The sequence below is a fragment of the Saccopteryx bilineata genome, chromosome 3, assembly GCF_036850765.1.
Source record: "Saccopteryx bilineata isolate mSacBil1 chromosome 3, mSacBil1_pri_phased_curated, whole genome shotgun sequence".
Lineage (NCBI taxonomy): Eukaryota > Metazoa > Chordata > Mammalia > Chiroptera > Emballonuridae > Saccopteryx > Saccopteryx bilineata.
Window position 1 is genome coordinate 307,520,856 of NC_089492.1, and position 21,695 is coordinate 307,542,550.

At 45.0% G+C, this 21,695-nt stretch overlaps 1 protein-coding gene across 2 annotated transcripts; it reads right to left on the reverse strand.

Moving 5' to 3' along the window:
- Positions 1 to 239: 239 nt before the first annotated feature.
- On the reverse strand, positions 240 to 16,499 carry SIGLECL1 (SIGLEC family like 1). 2 transcript variants are annotated; one of them, XM_066265260.1, is made up of 6 exons: positions 16,073 to 16,499; positions 5,355 to 5,484; positions 3,849 to 4,130; positions 3,626 to 3,728; positions 2,010 to 2,163; positions 240 to 396 (listed from the first exon to the last, which is right to left on the reverse strand). In XM_066265260.1, the coding sequence occupies exons 2-6, from the start codon at positions 5,377 to 5,379 to the stop codon at positions 382 to 384; spliced, it is 579 nt and encodes a 192-aa protein (XP_066121357.1). In that variant the 5' UTR covers positions 5,380 to 5,484; positions 16,073 to 16,499; the 3' UTR covers positions 240 to 381. The 2 variants fall into 2 exon arrangements, with proteins under 2 accessions (XP_066121357.1, XP_066121356.1); XM_066265259.1 differs by having other exon boundaries at positions 15,705 to 16,499.
- Positions 16,500 to 21,695: the final 5,196 nt, after the last annotated feature.

The window sequence follows — 21,695 nt, forward strand, 5'->3', positions numbered from 1 at the left end:
ACAGTAGGGGCTCAAAAACAAATTTTTGGTGGACTTATTTCATAGTCCAAAGGAACATTTATTTTTCCTTCCTTTGACACCATTCTAGGATGGGACATACTTCTTCTGGCTAACCCAAATGACAGTTAAATTTGCTTTCAAAGGTTCTAAGATCAGGTCCAAGAGTAACTCTAGTCGATGGAGAACCAGTGTGATGCATAGGGTGGGAAGGCTTGAGAGGCCTTTGTGAGCTGAGGAGACTCTGGGGCTCCAGGTTTGTTACAGACTCCTGGGCTTCTGGGACTTTCACAATTCTGTGGGATAATTGGCACTCCAGCTGGGTGTGAATGTAGTTTTCCCAGGCTTCATCAACTCCAACTTATCTTGCTTTTTCCTGGAAGTTTAGAGGAATGGGTGCTGCAAAGAAAGAAGGATGTTGTAACAGCTTCAGAGATGAAGTATCCAAGTCTGAAAAGGACAAAATTGGCTCACTCCCTTTAAGCACTTGAGGCAATACGGCTCAAGTGTTTGTGGGAGACTACAAATAGCAAAGCTCTTGTAGTTCGAGGCTTAGCAAAAGGCTTAGTTCTCCCTCCCACCACTTCCATATTGGCTAAGAAGCTGAGTATTTGCACTCATCCCATCCCCTTACTCTACTTGCTTGCTTAAGTTGCTAGAAGCAATTTACATGCCCTTCCTCTCACCCCTTGTTTGTTCTGATGTTGGTTGATTTCAGTTATGCACGGTGGAGGGTTTCTGCACTTGGGAGAATTCTTGGGTTGCCTTAGAGATGTGTGACTTTGTATTGGAGACTTCCTTATTTGCATATGGCTGTACAGTATAATAAAGCAAACTGGGGGTTGTTTTGTTCTGTCTTGCCATCAGCTTTCAGAGGCCTCCCGATCCCATCCTATTTCTCTTTAAGTTTATTTTCTTCATTCTGCATCATTCTCCGTCAGGCCATGGAATTACTAGCCGTGCTGGTTCGCAGCAAGCACTGGCTTCACCTTTTCCTGCAATACCCTGGTTGGTGCCTGCAACCACATCTTCTCCTGCTGTCCGCTCCCCCCAACAATGCATTCCCAGCACCAGGAGCCACCTGACTGTGGTCCAGACTCACTTAAGAAGTTTTGCCTGCTTTGGCAGGAAGGTTTATTTCCTCTTTCCTCTAGCAACCAGAACCCCCAGCTCAGCCTTGGTAATTTGAGGGCACCTTCCCCACCAGCTTGGTTGCTCTCAGGGGGCAAGACTTGGGTCTGACCCATTTCTGAGATCCCAGCAGGGTATCAGGAGAGCAACAGGGCTTTTCTGGTGCTAGAGAGTTGTCAATGGTGAACAAGAGTGAGTCTCAGCAGCCTCAAGCATTGTTTCCTCCAAACCCTGCTGGGGACATGGGAGGCAAGGTAACTGAAGAAGTAACTTGGGCTTAATCTGTTCCCCCAGCACTTTGAGCTAACTTGGGCTTGTGGCATCTACAGACTTGCTGAGCACAGATTGCCAAACAGAGACCAAACCCTTTGGTTTCTACTCTAATGCTACAACTGCTGTTAGATGTTCTCCCAACCTTCTCCATGGGGACTGTGTGTGTGTGTGTGTGTGTGTGTGTGTGTACACTGCTGATTCTAATTACCTTTCAATTTGTTTCTCATAATTTTCATCCTTATTTCCCTCCCTGAGCCTTAGGCTCATCATCTAGAACAGGCGTCCTCAAACTACGGCCCGCGGGCCACATGCAGCCCCCTGAGGCCATTTATCCGGCCCCTACCGCACTTCCGGAAGGGGCACTTCTTTCATTGGTGGTCAGTGAAAGGAGCACTGTATGTGGCAGCCCTCCAACAGTCTGAGAGACAGTGAACTTGCCTCCTGTGTAAAAAGTTTGGGGACCCCTGTCTAGAAGATGATGTTCAGGCATATTTTGGCATTCTGCAGATTGAGGATGTTAATTTCTTTAAATACTACATGGGCCTCCCCTCATGGGTCTTGTTCCCATTATTCTGATAGACTAGATTCTAGACACAATGGGTACTCACCAATCTCTGGCTCTCAGATGGCGTGATTACAGATTTTTCTGGTTCCTCAGGCTTCAGAGACATGTCGGGTTGTTGGCATGCTCTGACTTTAGGGCTCCCGTCTGCCTCAATTGCTGCAATTTTGTTTGCCAGCTTCCTTCTGATGTGTTTCATTCTAAGGAAATTACTCTCAGGATCAGTTCTGGCTCTCCACTCCCTAGTCCCCCCACTACCCCACCCAGGGGGCTGTGGTTTCAAGCAGAAGTTGTTGTTCAGAGCCTCAGTCACACTGCCATCCTTTCATGTTATCTAAGCTGAGCCAGACCACTCTCTGGGAATTGGTTTCAAACTCCATACAATGGGGACACCTTGCTTGTCAGGTTGTGGGGCTCAGATGAGGTCAGCTAAGAAGGGGCTTTGCAACTATACAGGATGGTAGTTGACCTTTAAGTCCATCTGACTATACTTTAAAAATGGCTTCCCTGAGCCCTGGCCGGTTGGCTCAGTGGTAGAGCGTTGGCCTGGCATGCAGAAGTCCCGGGTTCAATTCCTGGCCAGGGCACATAGGAGAAGCGCCCATCTGCTTCTCCACCCCTCCCCCTCTCCTACCTCTCTGTCTCTCTCTCTTCCCCTCCCGCAGCAGAGGCTCCATTGGAGCAAAGATGGCCCGGGTGCTGGGGATGGCTCCTTGGCCTCTGCCCCAGGCGCTAGAGTGGCTCTGGTCGCAGCAGAGCGATGCCCCGGAGGGGCAGAGCGTCGCCCCCTGGTGGGCGTGCCGGGTGGATCCCGGTCGGGCGCATGCGGGAGTCTGTCTGTCTCTCCCCGTTTCCAGCTTCAGAAAAAAAAAAAAAAGGCTTCCCTGTTGGCCCTGCTCCTTTTCTTTCTCACCTAGGATATCCCGTCACTCCCGAGCCCCATGTCTCTGAGTGTCCCTCGTCACTTACCTTGTCAGTGTTTCCCAGGCCTCCTGGCTCTCCCTCTCCAGTCTGTGTTCCACCCCAGGCTCATGCCTTCCTTCCCAGCTTGTCATGCTTCCACTGCTCCCAACTCAGGCTTAAGCCCAAGACGTCTGGACTGGCCAGAACCCTCCGCTGAACCGTTTTACCTGAGCTCTGGTCATTCTGCCCCTTTTCACTCTAGAATTGGTTTAGCAAAGTTTCAAGAGCCTTTATGAACCAACCCAGAGGGCCCTTTTCCACCTTCACTTTTAGCCATTACCTGTCACTCTCAGTGCAACTGATGTTGCATAACGACATTGGCAAGTCCTCTAACATGTCCCCGGGTTCTGCATATACTACTTCCCACCAAACAAATGAGTGCTCAGCCTCCACATCCACTACAGACAGTACTGCTCTGGGGACTGGCTGTCCTCACCAGGGCTGCCAGGTCCTCTTTGCATTCTCCTTTAGGAAATTTACTGAAAGCCTCTGTCCCTTGGGCCTGTTTGTGGCTCAGAATGGTCCCGATGACCCTGGATTGTGATGACCATGTTTGTGCCTCGGCCTCTTGCCAGACCCTAAGATCCCTGAGGGCAGGGGTCCTGTCTTTGCCCACTCTGTGCCGGCACCACAGCCAGGGCCTGCCGAGTAGCCGGCCCTGGGAGAGGCTTACAGATGAATTTTAACTGCAGAACTCACATGAGTGGGAGGAGGCAGAGGAAGAGCAGTGTGGTCACAATGACTCCGTAGACAAGGCCCTGGAAGAGCCCGTTTATGAAACTCTGGATAAGCAAAGTTTGCCCTGTTGGAAGTAGAGAACATATGGAAAAGGCTTCTCTTCGGTGACTTTGACACTGGAGCGGAAGCTGTGCTTCCTCCCCCGGCCCTGTGCCCGTCCCCATTCACGCTCCCTCATCCTCACTGGACATCAGCACGATGCTCAGAGCATGCTTTCCATAGTCGTTGTTCCCCTCACAGCGAAGGTGCGTGCCTATTTCTGGCAGCTTGCTCAAGCTGATGGTGGTGTTGGCCCAGGGCCCAAGGATGGTGGACGTCACCTGGGTGCTGTTGTCCATGCTGTCCGCACCCATGAGGTTATCTTTCACCCACCACTGTGCGTTGGGCGCGGGGGCCCCATGGAAGGAGCAGTTGCACTGCAGAATCTTCTCCAAAGAGCAAGAGGAAGAGACCAGCCTGGCAGGCTCTGTGGGGAGGGAGAGTCAGGGGTTGGCAAGGCATCCTGACTTTCCTTCTCCACTTCCTCCAGGACCCAGCTTTCTTCTTGTTCATGGCTCACAAGGAGATTTGGAAAGACTTTCTGGAAGGCCAAAGGAGTCGCGTCTCATAGACCTCTCTCCTCTCTCCTTCTCTGGCCTGACGCCGAATACTAGACTTTCTAGATTGGAATTTTCTGGGGGTCTACACTGCATATAATCCCTTATCTACCCGCCAGGCTAGACTTCCCAGCCTCAGCTTCTACTTCCTTCTCTCCCTTCCATCTCCACTCTCCCCTTTGGCTCTGCCCCTTTCCAGCTCGGCCGGTGATCAATTTCTCCCTTCATCACTTACTGTCTGGATGTTGCCAGGCAAATCCCTTCCCCTCTCTTCGCTCCTTTGGAAAATAGGGATATTCACTGAATCTATGTCACACCATCATGGCTGGGTGGATGGATGCCCTAAGATTTGTAGTGTTCCTAGCTCAGTACACGGTAAAGCATTATCCACAATAAATAGAATGCCTTTCTAGATGTTCTTCCCATTCCCAAGTGCCTTTTGCTTGTGCATTTGTCTGAAGCAATGGCTGTAATGACATTTTCTGGGTAACATTTGAAGCTGCCTCGTTCTACATGGAATGGGGAGGACATATTGTCCAGCTGGTGAATATCATGGGTTAGTAAGGGGTCGGCCCTTACTGTTTCTGTGTGCTTTCTCATTGGAGTTGGCTGAAGACCACCTCACCAGAAGAAATGAGTCATTTCCCCTATACAGTAACCCTGGGTCCTGGTCCTTTCACCTGGGCCACTTGAGGTGATGAGGAATTTGTAGGGGGTGGTGATGGGTGATGTATAGCCTGTCTTCCACTGCTGTTCTCTAGATTTTTAATTTTTTTCCATCTGGGAATACATGTTTGTGGAAAACCAATAAGAGGCTGGACGACTGACTTCCTTGGAGCTCCCAGCATGTGCCAGAGATGCCTGAAACAGCTCCTTGAACTCTCGTATCTTCAAACCACACTCACCTCCAACTCCACTCCCTCGGCCAGTCCGCTCTTTGCCCTGGACACCCAGCCTGGTCAGAATCTGGCCCACACCCACACGTCTGATCCATATTGGTTATCTTGGACTCTGCCCCCTTTTGTTCTCTTCCTTTGTGCCCCCAGAGCCCTCAGCTTCCTCAGACACCCCAGCGCCACTTCTCTGCCACTCACCTCCATCTTTCGGTGGCAGTGCCATCTGCAGCAGCAGCGGTTCTCAGGGACAGGAGAGGCCCAGGGCCCTTACTGCAGCCAGCTCCAACCTCAGAACTGCGTGGTCCAGAAAGGATGAGACGATGAGTAACTGAAAGAAGATGTGGGGTAGAGGAGCAGAAAGTATTCTTAGCAAGCCAGGGGCTTCTGCCTCTTGGGTCATCCTGAAGGCCAGCCCACCCTGAGAAGCAAGAATTACACAGGATGAGATATTCAAGAGCATCTAGAGACAGGGCGACACTCACCCATCATCTGGGAGACCCCAGTGCCAGGTCTCTCCTCTCCCTCCCCTCGCCTTTCATTCCCAGTCCCAACGCTCGCTCTAGGAGGGACTCTATTACCAGGTCCCTAGGGTTCCCTCTCAAAGCTAATGGGGATCTTGGAAGGGCAGTGTACTACGGAGGGACAGGGTCGGGTCTGGGTGTTCTGAATATCCCACTGGGGTCCACGTGAGAGATGACCTGCAGGGGAAGCGACCGCCAGCCAGGTGTCCAGAGAAGAGACTAGGTGGTGGTCAGGAATGAATGACACTTGAGATGGTGCGTGAGCTACAGGGATGGAGAGGCAGAGACAGATTTCACAGATCTTTGGGAGAATAAAAATGGACAGGAATTACGTACTACTGCTGGTAGGAAAAGTTCCAAACTTCCTTGCTTTGCTAATAAGGTTCTCCACAATGCGACCGCGCCCTTGCCTCTAGCTCCCTTTGCCTTTTCCAACATTCTCTTTGCCAAAGAGAAAATGTTGCCTTTTCCAAATTTCACTGCTGATTATTAGAAATCTTAAGAATGCAGCTAGCTGGTTATAAATACATTCATTATTAAAAATTAAATTATAGAAATCTCTGGTTAAGTAAATTATATTAAAAACCAAAAGTAATAATTACTTATAACCAATTACTTCTCATTTTTCTGATTCACTTTATTGTTATCTGTGTTCTTGAGGTTGTGTAGATTTATAGTGCCTGTATGAGGACCTGTATGATGGAAATACTCCATAATGGTGTGCGGCTGTATCTCTTCCTAACTCCACATCACGGCTGGTAGCTTGGAAGTGACTATGGTGAGAGTATTTACAAAGTGGAAGTTGGCAATACTATATAGTTCAGGGCTTCCCTCGCCCTTTGGAGGTCTGCTGTGAAATATTTACCCACACACCACTGCTAATACGTCCCACTCAAAGAAGGCCATCCCCTTGGATCTGCCATCCACAAACCAAGCAGCTCTTGGTCAGTTGAGAGCTATTCATTGACACCACCCAGGGTCTAGCAGATCTTTAGGTGTTTCCAGAGTCAGTTCTACGGGAAAAGAGGCAGCTGCTCCTGAATACTACGAGTACCTCCTCACAGCCCGTGGCGGTACATTCCTCTGTAAAGCATTTCCATGGTATTATGGAACTCTTGTGGGCATTGTACTCCTTATTAGTATATTTATTCCACATTACCCAAGACATCACGGGTATTTAGGTTTTAGGATTATTTTATGTTCTTCAGCCATAGGGGCAGTTTCAATTAAAGCCCAACCTAGTTGTCTCTGTAATGGAAATTTTTGGGCCAAAAATCCCTGTGGTTGCCACTGGGAGGTGCTCACTGCTTTTTGCCATGAGCTGTGGTCTGTATAAGGATTCCAAGGCTTCTTCTGTTAGTTTTATAAATAGAGGCTAGCAAGATTCACAGATATGGACAGTGTCTTCCAAAACCCAAATAAACCAACCAAACATTTGACTTCTAGAATGTCTTTTCCAGGAGATATCCTATACACTTCAAATTACAACCTAGGTGGCCTTGGGAATCTTACTTGTTTTCACTTACTATGTAATCAATATTGGTTGAAGGGAGGGTTTTATAATTTTAGCTCATGGATATGTTTCACACTCTGACACAGTATCTATTTACATTCAGGAAAATGAGGGGACACACGACTTCATAAAATCTGTTCAACATTCTAATTTTCATCCAAACTCTCACCTTACTCCCATCAATGCCTACATTCACAAGTCATCCCAATTTAACTATAACTCCCATTGGGACTCACCAACAGGTTTTAGAATCATGAGGTTTCCATATTAAGGAGTCCCAGGAACATCTCTTCTGCTGACCACTTTACCATTAATGTGCATATAGCTTTCAGTCCCCAGTGGGGGTGGGCTGAGGAACTCAGGCCCTTTTGTCTGGATTTTGATTAGATTATAAGACCACCACTTCAGGCAGTTTGGTATCAGGTTTTACATTGTCATATTACTACCTCCAAACTAGAGTAAATAAAGTAAATTGGATTAGAGATCCTCAGTGCTGAGTTCCCAGTGGTCCACCCATACTCCAAGACTGCTGCATTGAGACCTTTGTTTGATTCCATCAATGCCCACTGTATTCATCCCACTTCTTAAGAAGTGTTTAAATATTTCCTTCCTTTTGGAATGAGTTCCTTTGACTCTCCTCTTTATCTCTCTTCATTCTCTTGTGGATCACTCTAATTTCCTTTGTTATCTGTTGTTTCAACAGAACATTTCCCTTTAGTAGCAGCCCGGAGGCTAGCAGCTGTAGCTCAGACTGGACAGAACCACTGGTGGGATTCAGCTGGTTTGCACTGTTTGGCAGAACCGAGACCTAATTTTTGTTTGGTTTGACAAAAAGGTTGTTAAAATGGCACTTGTAATCAGGGTTCTCTCTAAGATGGGCACCTGGGCAGCCACCCAATGTGGAAATCACAAATTTACATTCCTCACTCTTTTTTAACATTCATCTGTGCAACAGAGTATTCTAAGTGCCTGTAGGAATGTTCATTCCTCCGTAGGTGAAAAAAAAAATGCAAGTGAGGATGCCAATCAAGAAGCAACATGGACATATCTCAAATAACAGTTTTATTGTTTTTTTCAGATATTAGTTAATATTTTCTCATTAATATTTTAAAACTCTTATGATATAATCTAGTTTTTTTTTTTTTTTTTTTGTATTTTTCTGAAGTTGGAAACGGGGAGGCAGTCAGACAGACTCCCTCATGCGCCCTACTGGGATCCACCCGGCATGCCCACCAGGCTCTGCCCATCTGGGGCATTGCTTTGTTGCAACCAGAGCCATTCTAGTGCCTGAGGCAGAGGCCATGGAGCCACATCCTCAGTGCCGGGCCAACTTTGCTCCAATGGAGCCTTGGCTGCAGGAGGGGAAGAGAGAGACAGAAAGGAAGGAGAGGGGGAGGGGTGGAGAAGCAGATGGGCGCTTCTCCTGTGTGCCCTGGCCGGGAATCGAACCCAGGACTCCTATATGCCAGGCCGACGCTCTACCACTGAGCCAAACGGCCAGGGCCATGATATAATCTAGTTTTGTGTATCTTTTTTATTGTTCTTATTTAAGTTTTAAATGCATGAAACAATGAACTACCTTTTAGTATATCATTTTATTTTATACTTAAAATGGCCATTAGGGCAGAGAACCAGTTGTTCAATTATTGAATCCACCACTGGAGAGACCCCACTTGGTGCAGTATCAGAATCCACCAGTCTTTTTCTTTACTTTCATTTGCGCTATTACAGATAAAATTAGCTATGGGATTCTATATTTAGCTTCTTTCTTATTATTTTGTATTTCCTCATGAACCCAAATACACCAACTTCTTGGGGATTGGATCCATAATTTAAAAAAAACAAACTGATAACTTTCACCTGCTGTAACTGATTGCAGAACAGTTGTATTTCCCTACCTGCAGGTAATCTCAGGGCCACTCAGGAATCAAAGGCTCCATGTCCCCTGGCCTCTCACATCCTTTCTCTTCCCAAACCACGTTTCAGTAAGTTTGGTTTGTTTTCCAAAATCTTATTTCTGATGCACTATAATGTTAGGGAACAGTCCAACAAGCTGCCCTCACCTCTGACATCAACTGCAGATTCCAGGAGTCTCTAAAAACAGCTCCATTTCTGGGCCCAACTTCAAGTTTTGGACCATCTAACATTACCCTTAGGTTCAATAATTCACTAGAAGCACTCACAGAACTCACCAAAAGCTGTTATACTCATGGTTGCTGTTCAATATAACTACTAAAGAATATAGATTAAAATCTGCCAAGGGAAACACATAGGGCAGAGTCCAGGAAAGTCCCGACCAGAGAGTGTTTCTAGCTATCCTCTCCCTGTGGAGTCACAGAGAGCGCAGCTTAAATGTCCTGGTAATGATGTGCGGCAATATGCACAGAGCATGACAACTGGGGAAGCACACGCAAACCTCGTGTCCAGAGTTTATTGGACCTTCATCACATGGGCATGGCTGACTGCTCCACGGCTGATCTTAGTCTCCAGCACCTTTTGAAGTTGAGCTCATGCCATGTGATCTGAAGACCCCACCCTACATCACACTGTTAAAGTCTCTGGTGGGGCCAGCCCCAGCCCTTAGTCACATTTTTAGACTTTTCAGTGTGATGCAAGGCCCACAACCAAGCAGACACTCCTATCACACTGCTGTTCCAAGGATTTAGAAATTACCTCCCAGAAGCCGAGGGCAAAGGCCAGACCTCTCTTCAGGTTATGTTAAATTCCTTACGACACAGAGTGATAAATGCCAAAATCAAGGTAGCAACTAGTTTTAATTTCAAATGGGAGATGTGTTTGGGGTGGTAGGTACATGCTCTTGTTGTCCTATTTTTATATCTTTCTGTATGTCTGAAATATTTCATACATTTAATGGAAGTATGATCAACGTTCATTTATATGTAAAATTTTGTACATATATATATATATAATGCATAAATATATATGCTCATATGTAATTATATGGTCATATATAATACATTCACAAATATACACACATACAAATGAATAAAATAAAGATATAGGAAAATCTATGATAAACTAGCACCAGTACTTACCTATAGATACAGCAGAAATTATGAAAAAGGCGAAGTAGAATTTTCATTTTTTATATCTGTCTACTTTGGTACTGTTTGACATATTAGTTTGCATTAGTATTACCTTGGTGAATAAATTCTCTTCATAAAGATGGATTAGTAAAAAAACAACAACAAAGAAAGGATTATATAAGCCATAATAAAAATTTTAAAATATTTAAACCAATATTTGTTTTTTACTATACACCTATTAATTTCACACATACATCTCATTTAGTCCTCCCAAGAATCTGAAAGACTGAATACACAATGACCAGATTATATATGACCTTCAGGCCCAAGTATATGACATATATGAATGACACTGCTCCTCATTTTGCAGCAACTAGTCTAAGAAGCCAAACTAGAGAGTAATTGGCCCAGAAAGTCCAGAACTTGGCCAATGAATACCTGGTTTCCTATTTTTTACCCTGTTTCTAGCTCAGAACCAATCAAAGAAAGTGAAATATGCTCCCCCACCCAATGACATCAAGTGCCTCCACTTGTAATTAGCTAACTTCCAGCTTCCCTGTGATCACAATCTCCAGTCAGACACTATCTGAAACTCCTTCTCTCTCTCTCTTTTTTCTTTTACACTGTAAGGGCTCCCCCCTACCCTGCCTGCCTTTGAGCCTTTGCCAAATTCAAGTGACGGGGGCTGACCCTCTTGTGTTAGCAAGCTCTGAATGAAGAGCCAGTTTGTTCTTGTTTGGGTGGTCTTTGTCTGTTTCTTCAGAGAAGGCTGTGGAATTCAATCTTGTAATTTCCTTTTTACAGAGGAGGAGGCTGAAGCTCAAAGAAGTGATTTTCCCAGGGTCACTGAGCAAGTGTAAGTGGGGATGGATTTAAAACTCAAGTTCTTCTTTCTCCACACCAGCTTTCAAGAGAGCTACCGGCATTCTCCGGCCAAGAGGCAGTATTGTAAGAGTAGAAATCAATAATTAAAAGTTTAAACATTCTCCTCTCAGAAAAAACTAATCAACTAACATTTAAGAAACATGTATCTAGGCCCTGGCCGGTTGGCTCAGTGGTAGAGCTTCGGCCTGGCGTGCAGAAGTCCCAGGTTCGATTTCCGGCCAGGGCACACAGGAGAAGCACCCATCTGCTTCTCTACCCCTCCTCCTCTCCTTCCTCTCTGTCTCTCTCTTCCCCTCCCACAGCGAGGCTCCATTGGAGCAAAGATGGCCCGGGTGCTGGGGATGGCTCCTCGGCCTCTGCCCCAGGCGCTGGAGTGGCTCTGGTCGCAACAGAGCAACGCCCCGGAGGGGCAGAGCATCACCCCCTGGTGGGCAGAGCATCGCCCCCTGGTGGGCATGCCAGGTGGATCCCGGTCGGGCGCATGCGGGAGTCTGTCTGACTGTCTCTCCCCATTTCCAGCTTCAGAAAAATACAACAACAACAACAACAACAACAACAAAAAAAAAAAAAAAAAAGAAAGAAAGAAACATGTATCTAAATCGAATAAAATCCCATCCAGGAAGAAATGAACCAAAATCTTGGAGTCCTCTTTTTGACTAGTCTTTTTTTTTCTTCTCTCATGTCCCACAGGCAGTCAATCTGTCAGAAAATCCTGTTGGCACTGCTCTCAAAATATCTTTAAACTCAACTCACTTCTAATTACCTCACTGCTGCCACCCTGTGCAGAGCCGCCATCCTCTGTCACTCAGATTGCTGCAATAACCTTCTCACTAGCCTCGCTTTAGTTCTCTTACAATCTATTCCCCAGGGAGCAGCCACAGGGATTCTATCAACCCTAAGGATACCTGCCCCTCCTCTGCTGAGAACTCTCCACAGCTCTCATCTCACTCAGAGTAAGAGCCAAAGAAGCAGTTTGCTCCCTCTAATGAGTCTCTCTCAAGAAGCACATTCCTTGTGCCCTGTCCAGGGAGCGCAATTGGTTAGATTAGAGGATTGTCCCAATACACCAAGGCTGTGGGTTCGATTCCCAGTCAGGGCACATACAACAATCAACTAATGAATGCATAAATAAGTGGAACAACAAATCAATGTTTCTTTCTCTCTCCCTTTTTCTCTCTCTCTGAAATCAAACAAAATATTTGAAAAAAAGTACATTTCTTTGTGATGACAGTCTTTTCCATTTCTTTAGTCACACAACATTTTTGAATGCCTCCTTTATGTCCGGTGCTGTTTCAGGGAAATGGCAGTCAACAAGAAGGACACATTCCTGTCCTCATTCTAGTGTGGAAGGCAGGCAATAAACAAGTGAACAATGAAGATAATTTGATAGCTGTAAGTACTATAGAGAAAAATAATACAGGATAGTAAGATAGTTATGGGATATTATGCAATAAGGTAACAGTTTAGGTTAGGGTGGGTCAGCAAAGGCCCCTCTTTGAGGAAGTGACATTTCAGCAGAAACCTAGAAGGGAGAATGCCATGGCAAATGAGGCCAGTTAATGGCAGGTACAGGGAACAGCAACTGCCAAGTTTGAGGAGTTTAGCATGCTTAAGAAAAAGAATGTTCTGGAATTAGACAGTAGTGATGGTTGTACATGTTTGTGAATATACTAAAACCTCCTGAATCGTATACTTTAAAAGGGTGAGTGTTATGGTTTGACAATTACATCCCAATTTTTAAAATTAATATAAAAATATAGCTAAAATGACTCTCAGTTCAAACTTTCCTTTCATCAGTGATATTCATTGGACACTTGTTATGTTGGGTGCTGGAGAGTCAGAGTGACTGAGTCACAACAATTTCCTCACAGGGCATAAAGTTTGGTGGGGAAACAGACACAGCAACTGATAGTTAAAATAAAATGAAATCCATGCAGTTGATTGATGAAAAACTTGAGTCATCTTTGATTCTTCTCTTCCCATCATCGATTTGTATCTAATTCACCAACTAAGCTCAGTTTAACTCCAAAAGATGTCCTCAATACAAAAACTCTCAATCTCCACTGCTACCCTCTGAGCCACGCCAACATCACCTTTATCAAACTGCCAGAAGCAGTTGTCCAAATGGTCTATCTGCTTCCACTTTTCCCCCACGTGGTCCATTTTTCACACAGCAGTCCGAGTGAACGTAAAGCACCCAAAAGAAACCTGGTATCCAGGAACACTTACTCTTCATTTCCCTTAACCCTCATCCCCTAGTGTTAGGCCAGTGATTTTCAACCAGTGTGCTGCAATAATTTTTAAAACATGCAACACTATTTGAGTCAGGGCATTGACCTGTTTTCTCTTAGATTGTCATATAAAAAAATGACAACAGCCAACACAACAGTAGCCATCCTGTGTGAATGAACCAAACTCATACCTACTTTTTTTGTCAGATCAGAAAAAACTATATTTTTTGGTGTGCCACAGAATTTTAATAATTAGTTTATGTGTGCCATGAGATAAAAAAGTTAAAAATCACTGTGGTATGCAACCACTAATCTATTTTTATGTAACTATATATTTTCTATTCTGCATGTTTTATACAAATAAAATGATATGGTGTGTGGTCTTTTGAGTCTGTCTTCTTTCACTTAACATAATGTTTTCATTCATGGTCCATCAGTACTACTTTTATTTTTATGGTTGAATAATATTCCATGTAAGGATGGACATACCATATTTTGTTTATCCATTCATCAATTAACAGATATTTGGGTTGCTTCTACTTTTTGGTTATTATTAATCAATTATAATACCTGCTGCTACAACTGGTAAGAACTTTGCAGCTAACATCCAATGAGAAACTATCGTTGTCACTTACAACTCTAGGGACTTAGAAATTTTACGTCACTAAAATTCTCAAAAATCCTGGGAGACAGATCTCATTATTACGGCTTCACAGAAGAAAGCACAGACCCAGAGGTACATGACTGACCCAAACATTTGCAGCCATTACATTGACAAATATCAGACTCAACCCTTGACTCCAAACGCACTCACTGTCCTTTCCGTGACACTTTTTTTTTCCTTAAAAACTGCTGTGTAAGCATGGTCAAGTTCATTCTCCTCTCTGAGTCCAAATTCTCATGAATAAAATACAGGAATAAATCAGTTAGCCATCACAGGATTGGAAAGATATGTAGGCAGAGAGCTGTAAACTGCACAGCAATGTGAGTGAAACATATTTTTAATTAGAGCTGATAGGATGCACAGTATGTTTGGGAAAGGGATCTAGATTCTTTCTGGAAGTGGATTGGAAGTCAGAAGGCCTAATCTTTGTCTCCCTCATCTGGAAGATTCTAGGTAAGTCACTCCCTCAGTGTTGGTCTTCTTCAGAGATTGCAAACCGGTGGTAGCCATGCTGACTCTGATCCATACGTAGGTCTTGTTTGGCCTACTAAATGTTTAAATTTAAAATAAACTTTTTTTTTTTTGTGAGGTAACATTTAAAAAGCAGTATATTTCACAAAATAATTCAAACTTTCAGATTCTCCTTTTTTAAAGGAAAATTTCAACTTCCTGGGTATGGATTCTGGTTAGCTATGTAATAATAGTAAGCAAGAAGGTTCCCCTCTCCTTAGGCCTCAGTTCCTCACATTTAAAATTTAGATTGTAACAGCATGCATCTCCTAAGGTGGTTCTTAGAATTAAGAGTTACTCAACCAGAGCTTCACACAGTATATATTCAATAAATGCCAGCTATTATTTATTAAATTACCTGCCTGACCCCTTGTCAGCATTAGATTTGGGACTGCTCTTGACCATCTCTAAGCCTTTGCCAGTGTTTTTCTGGTTCTAGAAAAAGCCCTCTGCTTCCCTATTCCGTATTTCCACATGTTTCATGGGACTCCTCTGCGTGGACTCTGTCTTAAACCTTAACCTCCCCGTATCAAAACAGATCTGTCTCCTTCTCATATAAAGAAGACTTCCCAGACTGCCAGGTAATGAAGCACCTCTCTTCATCACAGCCTACAATCGCTCCTTTTCTGCACTGCCAATCTCTTCCTTTCCCCTTCTCCTATTTAAAACTGCATATTGGATATGGAAATAAGTGCTCTCTGGGACCCGGCCCTAGATGTGCAAGTAAACCACTGAATAACTCTGGTCAAAACAGACATACAAAACAAAACAAAAAACAATGAGTCCTGGATGGGTAGCTCAGTTGGATACAGCATCGTCCAGATAGCCAAGGTTGCGGGTTTGATCCCAGGTCAGGGCACATACAAGAAGCAACCAATGAATGCAAAAATAAGTGGAACAAGAAATCGATGTTTCTCTCTCCCATCATCTCTTTCTAAAATCAATTAATCAATCAATCAATTAAAAAAGAACAACCCTGGTCAAATTATTTCTCCCTCTATGGTTTCCTTTATTTCCTCTGCACCATGGGCAGGTGTTTCTGTTTGAGATGCAATGATCAGCCTTAGCTCTCAGATTCTGATTTCTTTAGAGATACAGGGGACAACTCCCCACGCACGCTCTTTTTTCCTCCCCCGGTACATTTTCCTTTGCCCAGCACTTAATCTCTCCATTTTACCTTCCTCTCTTGTTTCAGGGCCTCCAGGATATCCTTTTTTCCTGGTCACACTTCCGTTCGTGTTATTTTCTCGGCGGAGTGGGAGTGGTACAAAGGGCTTTCCAGACTTGCTAAGGGGAGAGCTGACTTGGGGGGGACTGACTGACTTCAGCAGAAAACTGATTTTCTAGGGAAACCAGGTCTAGCAGCGAAAACAGATTAACCGGATGACACGTGGGATAACTGTGTGACTAACAGCTGAGATGAACATTAAGGGTCTGATTCAGAGGGAGTCTGATGAACTGGTTAACAGAGAAGGCGATGGGGGGATGCGTTATGGGAATAACTGGTTTAGAGGGGACTAACTGCTGACTGATAAGAGCACTAACCTGATCGTTAATGGACAGGTTGCTCGACTGCCCTTCGGGCTGGCCAGGTGGCCGACTTGGTGACAAGGGAACGAATACAGAGAAAGGCAGGCTCCTGGTGAACTGACTGGTTAAGGGCGGACGGGCTCTCAGGGAGCCCCGTCGTCTGACTGACCCAGAATTGGTCTTTGCCCAACCAGGAGGCTCAAGGGGGCCTCTCAGGCCAGATAGCAGTCCCCGCGCCTGACAGCCTGGCCGCCCAAGGTCACACTGGCTGCGGACTGCCCGACTGACCAAGTCTGCTTTCCTGGAAGCCCAGTTTGGTCAGTCCCAACGCATGTTCCACACTCAAGGACTGTCAGGAAAGCCTACAGGCCCAGCGTGGCCTTGCGAGGCCAGTGATCATCCGTCTCCCGCAAGGGGTAGCTTCCGCAACCGCGCGCGTTAGTCCCGGCGGTCCCTCCCAGCACACCTTGCACCCGCACAAATACCCCACAACCAATCAATGGCTCCACGTGCTGTTACTCCGCAACCAATCAGCAGCTGCACGCTTTATTACTCTACAGCCAATCAGTGAGGCAGGTAAAGATTTGCATTCAGAGGCTCACGCCTCTTAGAGCTGATGACAGTGATCAGAGCCAATCATGAGCTGAAAACGCATGTCCCGCCCTCTTCTGTGGAGGATGGGAGGTGAGTGATCTGCTGGCTTGAGCCAATCAGTGCTGGTAGGCGGTGCCATGGAAATCTGGGCATCAGTTTTCTTATCGAAGAGGCTTTCCTGGCCACCTTAATAAAAAACACTTTACCCGCCTGCTGTGGTCGTGATCGCTCCGTTGCTCTTGTTAGCCCTGCTTTATTTTTCTGACACCGTACTCATAGACACTTTCTTACCCAATGTGGACAGAGGGGTTTTTTTGTTTTTTCTTCTTCTTTCTTCTCCTCCTCCTCCCCCCTCTTCTTCTTTTTTCCACTGCTCTTTTCTTCACGCCTGGAAAACTGAGGGTGATTTATATTCATCAGCAAGTATTCAATCAAGAACAGGCTGGAGGAGGCAGGGCTGAGAGTTTCATGTTAAGTATATGTTTAGATTTGTCTGATACTGCCAAAGAATTTTCCAAAGTGAACGAATTAGTTTACACTTCCACTTAAATGGTGAACTCTTATAATGTTGAACACTCAGAAATGGAGAGTTCTAGATAGTCCACATTTTTGCCAACACGTGATAAGCCAATTTTTAATTTTAGCCATTTTGGTATTTGTGTAGTCGTATCTACTGTGGTTTTGATTTGCATTTTTCTGAGTGGATAATGTGATTTTCATATTCTTGTTAACTACTTGGAAATACTTTTTTGGTACAGTGCTCATGTAGACTCTTTACCAGTAATAAAATTTAGTGGTAGTTGGCCTTTAAAAAAAATTGTTTTAAAGAAGTTATTTGTATATCCTGGATAGTCTTTGTCATGTTTTTTTTTTTTGTAACAAATGTCTTCTCCAAGTTTTTGCCGGTCTTTAACTCTTAATGGTGTTTATAATTAAGGTCTTGATTTCAGTGAAATTCAAGTTGTCATTTAAAAATTTTTATGGTAGTGATATCTGTTTTTCGTTTTAGAATTCTTAGCTTCTCCTAAGGTGGTAAAACATCCCTCTTTATCTACTGTACCGTTTATGGTTTCCATGTCCTTTTTTATGCTATTGAAATTCCCTCCAAGTTCAACAGCTCTTTCTCCAAGTTCATTGAGCTTTTTTAAGACCAGTGTTTTGAACTCTGGATCTAGTAGATTGTTCATCTTGTTTTATTTTTTTCCTTTTAGTTCTTTTTCTGGAGTTTTGTTCCGTTCTTCATTTGTTTCTTTGTCTCCTCATTTTGGCAGCCTCCCTGTGTTTGTTTCTATGTATTCTACATCTCCCAGGCTTGGTAGAGTGGCCTAATGTGGTAGGTGTTCTGTAGGGTCCAGTGGCACAGCTTTTCCAAGTGCCAAGCTGGGCAGTCCAGCTTGTCCCCCCCCCCCCCCCGCAACTCCCATGTGGGCTGTGTACAGCCTCCTGTTGTAGTTGAACTTTGATTGCTTTTGGCACATCAGTGGGAGGGATTTACTCCCAGTCCAATCTGCTGCAAACTCTGGCTGCAACCACTGACTACCATGGAGGATCAGCTGTGCACAGCAGGACTTACTTCAGTGGGGCTCTTGCACCCACTGAGTCTGCCTCTTTAGTGTGTTACTGTGGAGATGGTGGGGCGGTTTTACCACATGATCTGAAGCTGTCCACCAGGTGCACTGGTTCTGGAGCCTCCTGGGAGGTACAGGTAAAGGTCAGCTTCCTCCAGGGCCACCTGGCTTGAGCTACAAAGCAATCTTCAGCTCCTTGATACTTGTGCAGGGCTTGGAGGTGCCAAGGTGGGGCCAAACTGTAACCCAAGCTAGGGCCAGGCTTGGGCCACTTAATGAAAGGTGTGGGGCATGCTCAGGCCAAATGCGACTTGTTTGAGAGATTTTAGGAAAGTCTGAAGTGTGAGCTAAAACAGGCGATTTATATAGAAAAAGCACTGAAAACAGCTTAGCTGAGCCTTTAAGTTTGATGGAGCAGGATCTTAGGGAATCACCAGAGCAGGGCAAAGAGTATTAACTAGGTTGATGGCATCTCAGATGTGGCATCTGCCTGCTAGCTCTGTCTGGGAGAAAGAAACTCATCCTGATGCTGGACAATTCAATTTCTCCCCATATCTCTCTGGTGCCTTTCAAACTGCTGCTCCAGTGCTGGAGTGCATCAAGAGTGAGTCTGAGTTAGTCCATGTGTGGGTTCATTAAGAGGAACTTCCTGGAACTCCCGCAACCTTTTTCCATCACCCTCAATCTCTGCCAATGTTTACATCCAGACGTTATGGGAACTACTCTTCTTGACACTAGAACCTTGGGCTGGGGGGCCATGGTATGGGGCTGGAACCTCTCGCTCCTCAGGGAGCACCTCTCCAGCCAAGGTATCCCTTCTGATTTTCATCTGCCACATGAGTGTGGAAACATCCTATTTCACGTCTCTGTTCCCCCTGCAAGTCCTGATGTGGCTTCTTTAAATCCTTAGTTGTAGGACCTCCATTTAGCTAGATTCAGGTGTTTCTGAATGATGGTTGTTCTATAGGTTAGTTGTAATTTTATTAGATGTGGTTGTGGGAGGATGTTTATCTATGCCAGTTGACTTTTTTTTTTTTTTTTACAGAGACAGAGAGAGAGTCGGAGAGAGGGATAGGGGTAGATATAGGTAGGGACAGACAGACAGGAATGGAGAGAGATGAGAAGCATCAATCATCAGTTTTTCGTTGTGACACCTTAGTTGTTCATTGATTGCTTTCTCATATGTGCCTTGACCGCGAGTCTTCAGCAGACAGAGTAACCCCTTGCTTGAGCTAGAGACCTTGGGTCCAAGCTGGTGAGCTTTGCTCAAACCAGATGAGCCTGCACTCAAGCTGGCGACCTCAGGGTCCTTGATGTCCCAGTCCGACGCTCTATCCATTGAGCAACTGCCTGATCAGGCGAAGTTGACTCTTTTTTAATGTAAGTATTTAGAGCTATAAATTTCCTTCTTAGTACTTCTTTCACTGCATCCCATGAAGTTTGGTGTGCTGTATTTGGTTTTCATTTGTCTAAGGTATTTTTGTAATTTTCCTTGAGATTTTTTCTTTGATCCATTGAGTGTTTAAGTGCATGGTGTTTGCTTTCCACATATTTATGAGTTTTTGAATTTTCCTTCTGTTACAGATGTCCAGTTTTATTCCACTGTGGCCTAGAGAGATGATATCCATATTTTAAAGTTTATTAAGACTTGCTTTTTGGCAAAGAGGAGTCTTTCTTTTCTTATTGTAATAGTCCCCCCCCTTTGCAGTAAGCTCACTCTCTTTATTGCAATAATCCTTTTGAATTAAGTCTCTTTTTATCTAAATACACATTTATTGTTTATATGAAGGCTGAACACCAGTCTTCTCAGACTGAGTACAGAGCCCGTGGAGAACAGATTCCAGACAGACTCCAGGGCTGTGATCTCACCTTCTCTCTTGCCCCCCTAGGTTCCAGCTCTTGCCCACGGACTGCTCTTGCACAGACAACTGCCAGGACCTTTTCCCTGATTTGTGCCTGATGTTACCATTACTGAAATACTTTTCTTCTTTTTTTCTTCTGCTTGACTAACTTCTGCTTTTCCTTCAAAGTGCATCTGAAAAGGAGTTTCCCTTGAGAAGCCTTTTCTAACTTCCTTTCCACCCCTGAGACAAAGGTCTGAGCTCTAGTCCTTGGACCTCCAGACCATAGGAAACTTATCAGGCTGTGTTTTAATAATTTACCTATGTCTGTCTTTCACCCAAACCCCAAACCATGAACTTGAGCTACCCTGAGGCAGAAACTGTATCTTCCTCTTTTTGCTATTTCTGGTTTATACATAATAGACACACAGTAAAATTTTGGAGAACAAAAAAAACGGGGAAAAATATAGGGATTCCCCAATGCCTGTTTCATGAATGCGATGCAAAGGAGCTGATATGCACTTTTGTATTGAAACTAGTCAGGAGTGAGGGTTTTTGTGATGGCCTCGTAAAGAAGAATCAGAGAAAGTTTGTTATTCTGCTGAAGTATCTCTGGGAAGGGAAACTCTAACCTAGTGTTTCTCAGCTGGGGGCTTATTGCCACCATGGACATTTGGCAATCTCTGGGGATACTTTTGCTTTTTAAAACAGGGCAAGGGAAGCTGCTGGCATCTCATGGGTGGGGTGCCAGGAATGCTGCTTAACATCCTACAATGTGGCACTGGCCGGTTGGCTCAGTGGTAGAGTGACAGCCTGGCATGTGGATGTCCTGGGTTTGATTCCTTAGTCAGGGCACACAGGAGAAGCACACATCTGCTTCTCCACCCATCCCCCTCTCGCTTATTTCTCTTTATTTCTCTCTCTTCTCTTCTTCTCCTGCAGCCATGGCTTGATTGGAGCAAGTTGGCCCCAGATGCTGAGGATGGCTCCATGGCCTTCACCTCAAGCGCTAAAAAATAGTTCCCAGTGCAAAGGAGCAATGCTCCAGATGGGCCAAGCATTGCTCCCTGATGGTCTTGCTGGGTGGATCCTGGTTGGGGCTTATGCGGCAATCTCTCTCTGCCTCTCCTCCTCTCATTAAAAAAAAAGGCCCTGGCCGGTTGGCTCAGTGGTAGAGTGTCAGCTTGGCGTGCAGGAGTCCCAGGATCGATTCCCAGCTAGGGCACACAGAAGAAGTGCCCATCTGCTTCTCCACCCCTCCCCCTCTCCTTCCTTTCTGTCTCTCTCTTTCCCTCCCGCAGCCAAGGCTCCATTGGAGCAAAGTTGGCCTGGGCACTGAGGAAGGTTCTATGGCAGGGGTCCCCAAACTTTTTACACAGGGGGACAGTTCACTGTCCCTCAGACCATTGGAGGGCTGGACTATAAAAAAAAACTATGAACAAATCCCCTATGCACACTGCATATATCTTATTTTAAAGTAAAAAAACAAAATGGGAACAAATACAATATGTTAAATAAAGAACAAGTAAATTTAAATCAACAAACTGACCAGTATTTCAATGGGAACTATGGGCCTGGTTTTGGCTAATGAGATGGTCAATGAGCTCCTCTCACTGACCACCAATGAAAGAGGTG